The sequence below is a fragment of the Leiobunum rupestre genome, chromosome 4, assembly GCF_980474605.1.
Source record: "Leiobunum rupestre chromosome 4, qqLeiRupe1.1.hap1, whole genome shotgun sequence".
Classification (NCBI taxonomy): domain Eukaryota; kingdom Metazoa; phylum Arthropoda; class Arachnida; order Opiliones; family Sclerosomatidae; genus Leiobunum; species Leiobunum rupestre.
Window position 1 is genome coordinate 74,254,443 of NC_143387.1, and position 16,331 is coordinate 74,270,773.

Genomic DNA, 16,331 nt, shown 5'->3' on the forward strand with positions numbered 1-16,331 from the left:
ATTTCTTCATCCTCGAGAGACACTGAAGAGGGGGGGGTGGAGGAAGGAAGTTGTCTATTTAGCCGGAATAAATTGAAAAAACATTGCGTCATAAGATGACAGCCCCCCTTCGCCTTCGCTATAAATCCTTTTTCTGCATTCTCTTTTTTAACAATGGAGCACCCGCGCGTGGTATACTGGCGCGATGCAAATCACCAAATATTTGGAAGCCAAGGTCGACAGAGACGACCACCCCCCCCCCCACAGTTAACACCCCCCCATTCGTCACTTTCGCTTTTGTTCCCACTGTCCCCGAAAATCCACTTTCTTCTGTTCGCTTCAGTGATCTTTTGGCGGAGGAAAAGACAGTTGAAAACGTCGCTCCACGGATCGTCTCCAAATGGGTCACCCGGAGCCCCCCCCCGCAGAGACAGTTCGTGGCGTGACGGAACGCCCCCCCCCTCTTCCATTTCCTACGCGGCTCCTTTCCTCCAAAGAGGCACGATTACGTCATAACTAGCACGCTTATGAATATCCAATAAGTGTCCGTCTGTAATTGCCCATAAGAAGGTAATTTTGATATTTTTTAATTTAAATGAAAAAACAAAGATATTAGCTAATACAAATCAAATAAAATGAATGAAAAGGAGATGTTCTTGCATAAAGGGAGTATGCACTTCCATGTTTAATGAATTTTACGTTTCTGCCACCAGGTTTAACAGAAGCTACGGATGATTGGCGCTAGTTACGTTAAAAACCGGTAGTAGTTAACTTAAATTCATTCTACCTTTAAATGAAGAGTATTTTGAAAATTTGGGGGGGGGGGGGGGGTAGTTTATTTAAAAACCCTATTCAAAACTGGGTCCAATCCGTATTGTTTTATATTTTACGATAGGAGTTTTCTACGCAGTTTAGTAGGATCGTCTTGGAACGAATTGTACAAATTTAGTATTTCGTTACCTTAGTTTAAAAAAAATCGTATCAGTTTTATTCTCTAAATTGTGAGGTGGTTACTTTATCACCACTACATACTCCGGTATACAAAGATATCAGTTTTTACCAAATGTAATTTCTCAGATATAAGTTGCGTTATCTGACCTGAACGAATAATTATGGTAAAACAAATATGAGATTATCCGTATTAAGGTTCTAATATTATCAGATCAGTTGATTCGGCTCAAAATTTTAACCAGGTAGTTTAAACCCGAAACTAATCTGAAATCCTTGTAAACTGTCAGACGAAAGATTAAATTTCAGATGCCTCACAGTTATCGATTTTACAGATCCTTCTAGTAAATTCCTTTTCAAATTTTAATTACTGTTTATTTTAATTTGTTTCCTACATGATTATATACGCTAAACGTATAGATAATTGTTCTGATAAACGAATTTGGTTAGAAGAGTTAAAGAAGATCAGTTCAGATTTACTTGGGATTATGAATCTGATACAATTTGTGATCAGAGTGAAAACTGATAATTTTCAGATATCTGGGAATAACGACCTCCCAAACGTCAGCAGCGCTCCAAGTGACAATAAATACTTGCACGGTACGATTTGTTTTTTTTAGTTCTTTAGAAATATTTTTAAGGGTATTATGTTAAATATTAATATGGCGAAACGTCATCTTTGTCGTCATTCAAAAGTGAATGAAAAACTGCGTGAAATAATTTCGACCACAGATTTAATTAAGCGGGTTAAATATTTATCATACACGTGACTCGAGCGCTGGTAAATTAGAGACTATATAATGTCTTGTAATTCGTCAAACTGGTACACGTTCTATATGAACATCCGGTTGACCCATTTCTTAAGTAATAAAATATAGCGAAACGTTTGAATTTCAACGAGGAGACAATGCTATTCTAAAAGTCATTTATATCAAGAACGTATTAACTTACACTCTGTTGGGAAGATTTGTAACGTTGTTCTAACAGTAAGCTCCACCCCCCTTCACCAAATCAAAAGTGAAGCGCGCGCCGGTGACGTTTTTCCTTCCCCCCACGCGTGCCGAGGGAAAGTTGTATTATATATTAATTATATCAGATTAATTAAGTTCTTTTAAAACTCGAAAGAAATTAGCCTTACAGTTTATATTTCAGTACAGAGGCGTAGACAAGGGGAGTGTTTCCAAGACCGAACCCCCCCACCATGTAGCTTTGGGACATAATAAAATTTAAACCCCATCGCGACCCCTCTGAGGTATTTTACAGTTTTAATCCCTCCATTGAAGGATTTCTGGCTACGACCAAAATCCAAGAGTTTAAGAGTTTCTAGCGTTGGCCGCTACGTGGCTCCATATAAAATATATACATAAAAAATAAGCGGAAAAAATTTATTAGGCGTAACGGAGATTTAAAAAATAAATACAATCATTTACTTTTAGTATGAATAGCAAAGTGGTTAGCCCTCTCGCCTCGCTGCAAGAGGAGCTGAGTTCGATCCCAGCTTGTGACACTGGGTGAAAACTCGGAACAACTGCTTCTGTGTTGAATTTGCAGGTTATCTCCGCACTGGCTAGAAGGGTTTTCCCCCGAGATCTTTGGTTGCCCCTTTCCATAAAAACTTGAATACGTTAACGGTAATAGTTAGTGTAGGGAGCTGTTGTCTCGCGTAGCACGAAGGGCTTGCCACCACCCTCTTACGCATTGTAACCCGACCACCTGAATTAATGGCATTTAAAGTCACTAGATGGCTTGGGCCTAAGGTGGTACCTTGGGTATTAGCCTAGCTGATTAAATTAGTATTATTATTATAATTTAATAACGGTGCTTTTTGGTAAAAGGCCATAAAGGAAATACGAATTAGGCGATATACTTAGTTTCGGTATTAGGTCTAGAAATATAAATTTGAAAGTAGAAATGTAATATAAAAACGGTCCAATCTATGATTCCAAAGTTTGTTTTTTTATTTCACAATCTCGTCACCTCGTAAAAAACACATTCCAGGCATAAATTGTAAGATATGCTTTCCACTTTCGAATCACGTATTACACCCCTTGTAAATAAAAAAACCTGACAAACTTTTATCGATGAACAACCTTTTAAGCTTATAGCACCAGAGGACGCCACTGCGGCATTTAAAAAAAGCGTTATTACGAGCCCTAATCTAATTGCAACGCGAACTGGCGAGTAGGAAATTGACAGAACTATCAGATAAAAGCTTTCATTGAGACATTATCGCGATGATACCACCTGCGCGTGCTTCCCGAGGGAATCCTGGTGACGGTTTCCCGCCAAAACACGCCACACAAGGAGAGCTTTATTCGAAGGGTACGAAGCTGTGGCACTCTCTGTCAATATTACAGAGTGGCCAAATGAAAATAAAACTAGCCCAAAATGTCGTTTTAAAATTGTTTCGCTTAAAAGGGTTCATATTACTGTATTGGTATTTATAGTGTTGTCAGGTATATATGACGTCAACAAATGAAAATAAAACTATACCAAAATGTATTTTAAAATTGTCTCTCTAAAACGGTTTATATTATGAAGGTAGCAATTGCAGTGTTGCCAGATATAAATGACGTCACCAAATCAAAGAAAAAACTAGCCCACAATATGTTTTGTTTTTAAACAGTACAAATTATTGTGCATTTCGTTAAAGGGAATATTACCTTTAGTATTTCGGTGGGTCAAAAAGATAATATTAGCATGATTATCAATAATAATAATAAACATTAAAATTTAAAATTCGTCTAAGTTAACGCAAAAAAAACCATATCTCGCCAAACTTTTCGTTGAAAAAGCCCAATTGGGCGTGAAGGTCGTAGCATTGGCAACTCTTTTCAATAATTCATTCTCCGGATTATGGACATTTTGAGTGGGTAGAAAATCACGTTTGCCCGAAATGCAGATGAAAAGGGGGGAGGGGGTGGATTTAGAAAATTAATTGACGAGGAAAAGAAACTCGGGTCTCGCGGTAAATTAAGGCTTCTTTGTCCGTCCACTAACAAAACCGGAAGTTCATAACCCGAAGATTTATCAATCTGACCTGGCTATCTGATCATTTTCAGGTGTCTGAAAATTCCGACCTGAATAGCCAGATCAGGCGGCCAATAGATGCACTATTTTTTTTGCCACAAACAACTAGTATCAGGAATCTATATTGCTACTATCGTGAAATATTCGAGAAAGATAGTTTTAAGCCTTGGCTCAAATCAATAGCGTGTGTACACCATTTGCTATTTTTGTGAAATATATGTAAGCGAATCAATATAAAAGTAAATAAAATAATCATCTGACCGCAAATTCATATCTATTTGATAATGCCAAATAAACAGTTATTTTACATATTGTAATTTTGTAAACCATAATTTTTAGTTTTCCCTAAGTACATCCTCAAAAAGACGGGATAAAACCCCGTAAACATTCAAGTGGAGATAAAACCGAAACCTTGAAAATAGCTCGTCACGCTAGCCTATCAAAGCCCAAAACATTTTTCACAGTAATTACTCTTGACCATAAAGTTATGGATTCCTGTTCGTATAGATGCTAAACCTTAAAACTTCGTAACAGCTATTATTAAAGACAAATCATTGGCCGTTACGTGGCTTGGCGAGTATTGAAAAGGTTAATTGGGACTACTTGAAATATTTTTTTAATCTAATATTACAAATCGCGTATGTAGAATCAGAAGGGAAATTCGGGGGTATGGATAACAAACAAGCCACTTCTCGGAAATGAAATTACCCAATCTTCTTATCATCAAAGTAACAAATTGAAGCCCATAAATCTAGCATTTTACTCGTAAAATATCGTCGATCCCAATCACAGACGCAAACGCCCGTAAGCTAGACTATTTAATCCATAAAAAATACATAAATTTAACCCCCCCACCTCCCGCATACGTAATAACACCCTGGCATATAAATACCCTCCCAAAAATTCGAGCCCGTTATATCACCAAAAAACCACTTTCTTAATATCAACCCACCACTTTCTAGTTATGTATAAAAAAGTCAGAAATGGGATTTTTTCCCGGTTAAAAAAACAACCACGTAATCGTTTCCCTGAGATGAAAAACGTCGTAAGTCTAACCTTGGTTTGGATGCATTTTCAAAAACGTAAAAGGAAACTTTCGTTTTTTTGCAAATTCTGCGTTTTTTTTATCACACGGGGATTTTTAAAACATTAAGAAAATTTAAGAAAGCAGTAACTGGTTTTCAGAAAATATTTGGTTTTAAAAATATACAAATTCTGCATTTTCCAAATATTTACAACTTCATTCATTTCTTTTATCTTGGTTTTTATACCGTTAAAAAATGCTACACCTTTATCTTAGCCAAATGATGATGAAGCGTATTATTAAATATATTTTTTTAAAATAAGTCATCTATTTTGTACCAAACAAGTTTAGAGGTGTTTTATTTTAAATTTTTAAAAAGTGTTTTACAAAATCACGCTAAAAACGATACACAACATTTCAGCCATTCTGGATTACATAAAAACCTAATATATAAAGGCTTTTATTTTTAACACTCACAAGGAGAGTACCCGAGGTGTTTATTGCCGATTTTGTTCAAAGTCGGGCGTAATGTAGACCTATATGAGATATGAAATTTCCCAAAAGGAGACGTTGCACTACCCATTCGATTTGCCATGGCAACCGAAAATGTTTTTGACCACTTAAAACAAAAAATCTCCATTTAAAAAAGCATGGTATTTTCTCGGTTTCACAGGGTCTTAGCTACGAAAATTAAAAAAAAATTAAAATCACGAAATGGGTAATTTGTACCACATTTAGGTAAATTTCATCATTTTTGGGTAAATTGGAACAATTTTGGGGTAAAATTGTAACAATTTTTGGGTAAAATAAGGAAAAAATCTTATTTTTGTTTTAAATGATCAAAGACATTTTCGGTTGCCATGGCAAATCGAATGGGTAGTGCAACGTCTCCTTTTGGGAAATTTCATATCTCATATAGGTCTACACTACGCCCGACCATGAACAAAATTGGCAATAAACATCTCGGGTACTCTCCTTGTCAGTTAAAAAGTAAAACATGGCAAATATTGTTCGAGTATTCGTGATTTGAGTCAAAGAAAAGCTTTCGCTGTTTCACTTTCTCAAAAATAGATTTTTCAACTTAGGACGTTTACGCGTTAAAAATGACGTAATATTATTCGAGGCAGCGAGTGAGGGCAGATGAAATCTGGCATTAGAAACGCGCAGCACCTGCCCCGTATCGGAGATAGATTCCCCCGTTACGAACATTCTCTCGCATCACATGAAATCGGCAATTGGGGAACAACGATGTCCGTTAGGATTCATTTTTTAGGAAGTCACGGCTACGCGAAGAAGGAAATCAGGAGGACCATCATTTGGATGGGAGGGAGACTCCGGTCACGGGACAGTGACCACTTTTGGACCGGTACATTTAGCGAAACCACTAACGGTCTTGGCGGGAATTCTTACTACACTTCTTCTAATCGACCTTTGTTTTAAAAATGGGCCCAATTTTGTACACCAACGACGGATGATGACGCTTTTCTATTCGTCTGTGAAAGCCCTTATTCAGTTCACTGGATTTGCTAAACGGACAGTCAATATAATACACTTTCAACAGCCAATCCTACCTTTGTATAAGTTTAGCAAAGGGTGAATTTAAACTTGGCAATAATGTCAGGTCATTGAAAAGTAGGTAACGATCGACCGACATTTTCCAAAATATTAAAATACCTTTTTGTTATTTTCAACTTAAAGAGCAATTTTTCGATGGTTTGTTTGGGTAATTTGTTCGTCTAATTCAGCTAAGGTAACTTTTAAAATCGACATTTTCGTCAAGATTAATTTGAAAATATAATCCATTGTTATATTTAAATTATGATAGCTTTTTAATATAAGCGCAATTACGTCAATTTTGATTTGTTTAGATTGACAGTGGTATTTGTCCTATTTTTAGCTGCTTTTATAACCCGTTAAAGTGACAGTGTAGTTAAAGGTGGGATTTAAAGGCATAAAAGTCGCTAGATGATTTGGGCCTAAGTTGGTGCCTTGGGTATTAGCCTTGCTGGTTATTATTATTATTATTATTATTATTATTATTATTATAGTTTGGTTGGACTACTAAAATATTCTTCTTCTCAAAGACAAGACCAGAGGACGAAATTTTAATTTTCTTAATAGGTACATATTGCTTACAGGAAAACAAACATTTAGAAGCAAGCCCTTAGAGGTTTAGATATACTACATTGTACAAATATAAACGTTTTAGAGAGAATGGAATAAGTAAACTATTTTTCTAACAAAAATGCAACATTAAGCAATGTTTTATCTAAAATCTATGAACAATATTATAACTCTGGAAAATTCGCCATAAATGAAGAATAAATAGTTTTCGTAATTTTTAGGTAACTTAAAATTAAAGTTTCAGACTACTAACGCCATCTAGTCTTCGAGAAATGAATAATCGACCTCTAATGTTGGTACCCCTGTGAAAGTATCTTATCCTTGTAGTTACTGATATTTATAAGTTGGCTTCAGATAAATATATGGAAATAATCATAAAGTAGTTTCCTATAATTTATCATTCAATACAACTTTTTTATACAGATAACGATAAAAACGTTTTGTCGATTTATTTATACATAATTATTAAGACAACAAGATCGATCGTAAAGAGTTAACGAAAAAAAATATTAAATCAATAACATAAATCAAACAACGACAAGTATTTCACGTATGGTGATTGTGTCATAAATGCGTCATTAAAGCTATCCCCAAATGCGAATAAGTCACAGGGTTTTCCTTGAAGCGTTGTTATATTTGGTGAAAGGGGAGATATCGGACATTTTTTCTTCGCGAACATTTTTGGCGGTAGTTTATAAAAAGATTAAAAATAAAGAACGTAAATTTGCCAAAATCCTTTCGATAGAAAACTGGTCTGTTTATATTTAATTTTTTTATTTTCGCGTCTAACTTGTAAGCCCCCTAAACAATATATCAGAGCTTCTAAAGCTCAAAGAGAAATGATCTGAAAAGTATTTAATTCGAAATTTCCATACGCTAGAATCTCGATTTCCCGTTCTACTGGATCGAGCAGTGTCATCGTCGAAGTCGCCCATCAAAATGGGATAAATAAGAGCTGGTTTCAAACACGCGCGGGGATCAGTTCGGTTTTGTTGGGAATAAATGGAAACCGTCTAAGAAACGTGTTATTTAAATGCGCGATGGAAATTTCGTTAAGTAAGGATTCACGATCTAGGTGCTTTGGTGGTCTACTACGTTTGAAATAATTTAATATCAAATTCGCTTCCTAAGCGGTATAGCGTATAGGGTTTCGAGTCCTTGAAGGGTTAAGTATTGTATTCAACTGTTTTTCGTTATTGAAGAGGGCTCAGATATTTATTCAAAGGAGGAGATTAACGTTTGTTTCTAAAGTACTTTATATTTAGTTTGAAGGTTATTGTATAATTATTAATGAGAGGTTTTTCTTTCTGGGTTAAGAACTTCAGCGGATATCGATGGAGGGTAGTTTCTATTCGTGAGTTTTTTTAAAAGTTCAAGGTGCTTTGATTTTCATCACCACATATTTACATACACGAATTATTTGAAATGGATTTATTTTTACGGAAAGTTAAATTTCATTTCGGAAAGCACCCAAATAAGTTTCAAAACGGTGTCAAAAATGGCGTTTCAGGTGTAGTACAGAGGTTAAGTCAATACTAGAGAAGGAATAGAACTGAATACTAGTCTAGACGCCTTTACGTTATCCGTACTCTTTTGCTAGCGTAAGCTTAACCTCTTTAGTGTGATTAACACTAAATCGCTATCAATCAATGTTCACTATTCTATTCTGCGAATAATTTTACGCGATTCCATCACGATTTGAAATCGTCATCTAAGAATCAAAGTATTGTAGATCTTACTTTACAGTAACTCTGTCTTAACGATTTCTTTGGTAAAAGGGGTGGTATTAATGTTATCATTTTGAGATTTAAAATTTCTTAAAAATTTTTTTTACTATATTTTTTATTGTCAGGTAAAAAAATTGCGTTATCAATCGTAGATTACCGTCGATAACGCAATAACCATTTCATCTACGAGAGATGAACTAGTTAAGGAAGAAAGCCGTCAAAAAATCGAACTGAGAATTTCGTAACAATATGTCCAGACTAATCTTCCCAAAAGCCCATGAAATCTCCAAAGTTCGAAATTACGACGGAGCTATAAGCACTTTCTGGTAAATCCGTACGCCGGTTATTAGCGGATGACACTGAGTATACAGTTTGGGTAAATCTATAATCAGTTACGTAACCGGCTTAGTATAGTTAAAGCTACTTGCTCGTACGCCGATTATGGGCAGATGAAACTGAGAACAGTCTTTGTTAACGCTAAATCCGTAATCACTTTAGTACAATCAAAAAGGTATTACAGTTTCGTCGACCATCGTAAAATTATTCGCCTCGTTCTTAATGAATGTAGTCCACTCATAGGACAGTTCAAAATAGCCAAATAAAATCTAAAAATTAAAGTAATGGAAAAAACAGCCACTCACTTTGGTATCGTCCCAATTCATTCAACAGCCCTAATTGTTCAGAACACGATAAACGCGCCTGAATACGATGCGAACGAAGATGAATTCGTGATTTCAAAAATTTCTTCTCGACACACCGCGTCAAATCCAGCTTAAAACGATCGTTCGCGGTAATATCCAAATCGTGTACGTCCAAAAAATTAAGTAACGAAAATAATATCCAGTCTGGAGAACACAATCACGAGGCGCGAACGTCACCAGAGTCCATCTCCGAAGAAGCGGAGAAACACGCGGAGAGATGATCGCACCATCCGAGGAGCGAACCAACTTCCGTTAGAAGAGAGATGGATGGAACAGGTGCCGAGAGAGTGTGTCTGGGATGATGCGGGCCGCTCCGCGTTTCGGAGACGAATGAGCGCCACCGACCAAGTTTGAGGTTAGACGAGTGGAGACTCTGGCTCGGCCGAAAGAAGGGGAACGCAGTCTCTCTCCGTGGCTGGCTGGCTCCCGGCGGGGAGTCAAAGAGACCCGCTTCTCCCCGTCGTATAATACCACCTGATCACCTTGATGGCCCGTGCACTCTTTGCCGTTTCTTTTTGCCTTTCTCATTCTTTGCCAAAACGATCTTCCCACTTCGCTCTTTTCTTCCCCGTCCCCGATATCAGCCTCAACCGATTCTGTCCGGCCACCGCGAGGACCTCTCTCTACCCCGCTTTGTCCGCGCTGATCTGGAAGCGTTCGTCTCTTACGAATCCCGTTATATTCCGATGGAAACGCGTAATAGAAGGCGTTCGGAATTATTCGGGATGATTGGGGTCAAATTGGAAGAAGGAACTGATGGCTGTCGTTGCGTTTTTCTCTTGGTTTCAAAGTTCCATTCTAAGAAGTAGCGAGGACTTCAATTTTACCTAGAACCTATTTAGGTTACTGGGAACGTACTAGTCTGATCTTCGTGAACCTCACCATTTTGCCAACCATATCGCCCAATTCAACTTTCGATTTAACTGAATTGAACATAAAATTTCAGTAATCGTGAATAGCGGAACGGTAGTTGTTAGCTTCTCAATTTCAGATGACATTTAGAACCACAAAGCGGCATTGACATTGAATTTTGAACGATGGGTTGTTCGGGAATTTTGAAACCCAAGTAGATTTTGGAAACTTGATCTTCCTCAGTTTTTCGACAGCAGATACTTTTAAAGTTTTGTACAAACGGATAAAAAGGAAATTACATTTTTAACATTTTTTTCTGATAGTAGATGGCGCTCTAGAGCCGCGGTTACCGTAATTAGTTAGCTCACGTCGCATGAAGGCCTATCACCAAATACCTACGCAATATAACCCGACCACAATGCGGTGGTGCCTTGGGTATTATTCTAGATTATCATTATAATAATTATTTATTTCAAAAGTGGCGAATCTAAGGAAACCCCTTAAAGTATCGCCCCCTATCGAAGCTGCGGCGCGAAAATTAGGTAATTTGGCTCCACCTGAAAGATGTAAAATTGGACCGTGAACGTTTTAATTTCTAGAGACTAGGACTTTAATAGTGATACCTTTATAAAAATATGTAAGCTTTGAAAATCCGAACCAATCAGGGTTGGATATGAGGATATTTTTTTAGTAGTCAGCAAGACTAGTGAACCTCCTATCTTAATTTATTTTGGTAGTCACTGACTATTGGCGGTGAAAATGGGGGTATAAAAACAAGAAGGACAGCCAACATTTTGCTTTACCCGTCAGAATTAAAATATCACTTGAGTTACATGTGATTTTTAAAACGAAAACCAATTTTATTCATAGCAGAAGTCAGTAATATAGCCCTCTTCGAAAGAAAGTATGAAAGCTTAGTAAAATCTAAAAGCAACAGAGCTCTACTGTGGAACTATACAGGGTGTTTCAGAGGGTTATGCAAAAATTTTAAGGAGTTGTAGGGGTGAATTGATAAATATGCCTGTTTTTCCCATTTTCCTACGATGAGTGAAAAGAGCGCCAGAGAGCTTCAAAGTTTGGCCTCTTAACCCCTGGAAGTAGGCTTCAACAAGCACAAAACCAAGCAGCAGGGACTTTAAATTCCGTTTAAGTTTACGTTTTTACGCTGGTTACCTCGATTTGTTCACAAAGTTCTTTTTTACCTATCACACGAGCCCAAACCTTGATGTTGGCATATGCTTGCTGCTTGGTTTTGCGCTTGTTGCAGCCTACTTCCAGGGGCTAGTAGGCCACACTTTGAAGTTCTCTAGCGCTCTTTTAACTGATTGTAGGAAAATGGGAAAAAAGGCATATTTATCAATTCACCCCTACAACTCCTTAAAATTTTTGCATAACCCTCTGAAACACCCTGTATAGTTCCACAGTAGAGCTCTGTTGCTTCTAGATTTTACTAAGCTTTCATACTTTCTTTCGAAGAGGGCTATATTACTGACTTCTGCTATGAATAAAATTGGTTTTCGTTTTGAGAAAAAAACCGAAAGAAAAAATATTTTTCGAAGGAAAGGTAAAATTTTCTAGAAAATTAAATTGAAATTTGCACACATTACTTTCTAACTACCAAAAATGTTAAAATGACAGATATTTCTACACAATAACCAAACTTAAACAGTGGAAATAACCGGTACATTTCCATCAAAAATTTATTACCGACTGTAAACAGTGAAAAATAAATCACAAAATGGAAACTTCAAATACAATTATCCACGCTGGCGCCGTCCAAAGTAATTTCCCTGAAAATGGTTTAGAAAGTTAATGATATTCGAAAAAAAGTAACTTGGGTCAAAGTACGCGATATACGCCTGAAAAGTACGACCAACCTTCGAAGTTGGTCGTACGCGTGAAATTTAATTCAAACCGTATAATACTCTTCCTAAAAGCGTTTTTTTCTTTGACCCATAAAACCCGATATTTAATTCGGAAAGTCGTAGTGGCGACGATAAATAGGTGAATAGAAAAAAAAAACTTATAAAAGTGTAATAAATTTCCATCGAAAGAAATTATTTCGCAAGCTATTGAAGAAAGTGAAAGTAATTTTCTTCCCACCCGCGTTTCTCTCTCTTTTGAATGGGAAGTTTACGATGATTAGGCCTAGATACCTAGCTTTCAATGTGGTCGCTCTGCTGACCTTTGACCCGCACCCTCGGCGCCGCTTCGCGTGGTGGCCTGGTTCACGCCAAGCGTAACAGACCAGAGAAATGATGCCAAAACTGCGAGAGTCTATTTTTTCGGATCTCCCCCCTCCCACCTTAGGATTACCCCCCTTCTGAACATTACGACTACAAACACCCCCCCCCCCGCATCCATACGAAACCCGTAAGATTTCCCACCCCCCGAAATTCACTTTCATTTTCTTATCTTTTTAACCGTATTCGAATTCAAATCGGGGGCGCTCGTAAAGTTTCGAAATCAAATAAAGTCATTCGCTTAAAGGGATCGTTAGATTAAGATATTCTACTTGCATTAAAAATAAACCTTCATGGGCAGTGGCGTAGACAAGGAGGGGGTTTCCGGGTCCAGACCCCCTTGGGCCTCCGTTTGACTGTACTAAATGTCCACCTCCTTCTTGACCCCTTCCTTAACATTCACATACTTAACCCCCCCCCCTTGATGAATTTCTGGGTACACCTCTGTTGATGAGAGGGGTGTAAAATTGTAAGCACATTAAAGGGTATATTACCATTATTATTTGTGACCCTCCCAAGAACGGTTGCTATTTTATCCACTTCCTTCTAACGTTGTCCATGTAGATTGTAGTATGGTTTTTTAGCTGAAAAATGAGCTGATGTCACAGGTGGGTTTTAATTACCTTTTTAAATACAATTATTAATTAATTAATTTAATTCTATTTATTATAATAATGTATTTCGAAAAATGATCAATTTCGCGCAGGTCACCTTAGCTAAGTACGAAAAAATCGACCTTTTGTTTGGACATGTAAACAAACCAAATGCAATTGTATTTTTCTTGCTCTCCAGGAATGAGCTACCTTTGCTTAAATTTTGGAACAGCCTATAACTATATTTGCCACCAGGGAGCAATATAGTCTTCCTTTTCTTTGATCATCGTTAATATGTTCATAAAATAGGTCACGCAAGGTATCAAACGAAAGGTTACTACTTGTTGAATCCTGTTTACGCAGATATTTACATTAGTTATCTTTACATGTTCCACTCTTCGATGCTTGAACAGCAACGTTTCAAATTAGTTTAACAGGCTAAGACAAAAATGGATTTTAACGTTGTTACAAAAATACACCAATGGTAAATAACGGTATCTTGGTAAACAATTTTAAATTAAAAAATAAAGTAAATAGCATTGTGTTCTATCAAGAAAATCATTCCAAAACACGTTTTTACATTATTTACATTATAAAAACATTAATATCACATTAAGACAATGAAAATTGTTTTAAAACCTCTGCCAGTTTTTACATAAAGGCGAAACCGAAGTAATCGGGTGGAAACCCCTTTACCACACGGGGCTCCTCCAGTTGCGAGGAGAAAGTTCTAAGAACCTCACTGCCCAAACTTGCTAAAAACTCTAATAGTACAGTACCGGAGTGCCTATTTTGGATTTAGACGTCGCTAGCTGACTTGGGACTAAGCTGACGCCTTGGGTATTAGCCTAGCTCTTTTTATTTTTTAAATTTCAATTAAATTTAAATATTTTCAAAAACACATTAAAAAATTTAACTCTTTCATAAGCAACTCAGACTGACCTGAGGCCTAAGGTGGTGTCTTGGGTATTATTTATTAGCCTAACTGATTATTTTTTTTATTATAATTACCTTGATCGTGTTTCGTATAATAGTAGGAAAGGCAGTAGGAAACTACTAAACTTGCTAAAGGCAACTTGTTATGGCGGCGTGAGGCACGCAATGTATTAGTAGCCATCAGCCTTCAGTATTTTTGTGTAGCACTATTATGGAAAGTCCCTTTTAGAAATAATTTATTTGAGGTTTCCGGGGGATTCAGCGAGTCGTGTCGAAAACGGGGGAAAGCCGCTACTACCTTCCCCTTCAAAGGCGGGTTTTTTTTATTCCTTATCGGCCGCGACATCTATCGTTAGGCCTGAGAAACAATCTAACTCGTATTACAGAAAGACGACATCCTTAATTGAAGCTTCTCCCTGGATTCGGGTCGTGAACCTTTTTAACCCGTCAGAGAATCCCATCCAAAAGATATTATCGTTTTCAACTTTCTCCCACCGTCTTTTTTACGCTGAGCCAATTATAAAAACACCAAATCTCGACGCGAAAAATAGTCGTGCAGGTCTATTTCTTAAAAACGGTTATTTTTCATGCTTGACTTACGTGCGACCAATTCTGTCGTTGATTAACGCGGATGACTGGAAAATGTCTCTCGTGTCTATAAAATGATTTTTAAAATATACAGAGCGTTGGGACTATTACTACGACGATGTTTTTAATGAGGCAATATTTGGCACTTATTAGTAGACTCGGAAATTGCACTCTAGACTCGATATAATGTGGAGTGCCTAGCGCTTTCGCCGTCCAACAAGAGGAGCCAGGTTCGATCCCCGAAAGTTATCTGTGCACTGGTTAAAAGAGGTTTTTACCGAATATATTTGGTTTGCCCTTCCTATAAAAACTCATGGAAGTTACCGTTAATAGTGAGTGTAGGGAGCTGCGGGCACACTTGGCATGAAGAGCTTTGCCAACAGCCTCCTACGCATGCTGGGAGCCCGGTCATCTGAAGTAAAGGGATTAAATGACTACCAAGGGCCTAAAGTGGTGCCTTGGGTATTAGCCTAGCTGCCCAGATTTATCCCAAAAGGTTCATATTTGGCCACACATCAATTGATACTGCTCTATTTTTGAAATAAAAACTTTCTGGGTAGAAATAAATATTTAATTTTTTACAAAATGTATTTCGCATTAAAGATATATTTTTAATTTATTAATAATGTTTTTCATCGTTTGCGAAGATCCAAGATTAGTATTTTTTTGCGCCGTTGAAAACGTAAATTTTGTGAAATTTCTTGCTAAGGTAAGATAAAAGTTTAGTATTATTCGCGCCTTTAAAAATGTTTCTTTTTAAATATAATGCTAAGTTAATATAAAAGTATATAGTATTTTTCGAGCCTTTAAAAATGTTTTTTATTAAATATAATGCTAAGCTAAGATAAAAGTGTAGTATCTTTTCACATCAGCTGTGAGCAACATCTAACCTCATCACAAAATTGGATTTATCAACGAGATATATACTAGCTTGGCCCAAGGGTTCAACTAGTTAGTTATTAATGACTTAAAGGGACACAAATTCGTTTGAATTTCCGTAATTTATCGTTCTGTCTCCAAGATTTGATTGGTCGGGTGCACGAGGAGGGGGAAATTTGAAATCCAGGAACAATTTCCGAAATGATTCTGTGACCCTTTAAAATGAATCATGCTAATTATGTACACAATTTCACAAAATAGATTTTGAAGTACATTAAAACGTAAATTTATCTCCTGTTTTTTCCGGTCGTGCTGTTTAGTTTATCTCTCAGAAGCGAATTCCTAGAGGAGATTTATATCGTCAAATTTGATTTGATATTAATTAATATTTACTTTTAGTTTAATAATATATACGTTCTACTAAACGTAATTAAGTCCGCCATTCTCGCTGACCTAGCAGGGGTGATCTTGGGAAATTTCTGTTTACAATCACCATTCAGTCTTCAGTTAAGAGTCATTTACCCGTTTTGAGTATGAATGTTCTCACTTATCGGTTAATTTAGTGTTGTAAGTCGGAAAATTTTCCGGAAAATGACCGAGGCCTTTTTTCCTGAAAATATTCCGTATTTTTCCGAAAAAAAATAAAAAAGTTTTCATTCCATGATTAGTCTAATATATTGTTTGCAAATTTAAATAAAGCGGCATTT

At 36.8% G+C, this 16,331-nt stretch overlaps 1 protein-coding gene across 1 annotated transcript in view; it reads right to left on the bottom strand.

The window, feature by feature from the left end:
* LOC149949038 (uncharacterized) overlaps positions 1–9,542 on the bottom strand; it is a 30,079-nt gene extending 20,537 nt beyond the window's left edge. Inside the window, exon 1 of the mRNA XM_090172938.1 lies at positions 9,474–9,542. Coding sequence (XP_090029064.1) covers positions 9,474–9,494 — 21 coding nt within the window. The 5' untranslated portion in view covers positions 9,495–9,542. The remainder of the gene's footprint in view (positions 1–9,473) is intronic.
* Between the last annotated feature and the right edge of the window lie 6,789 nt (positions 9,543–16,331).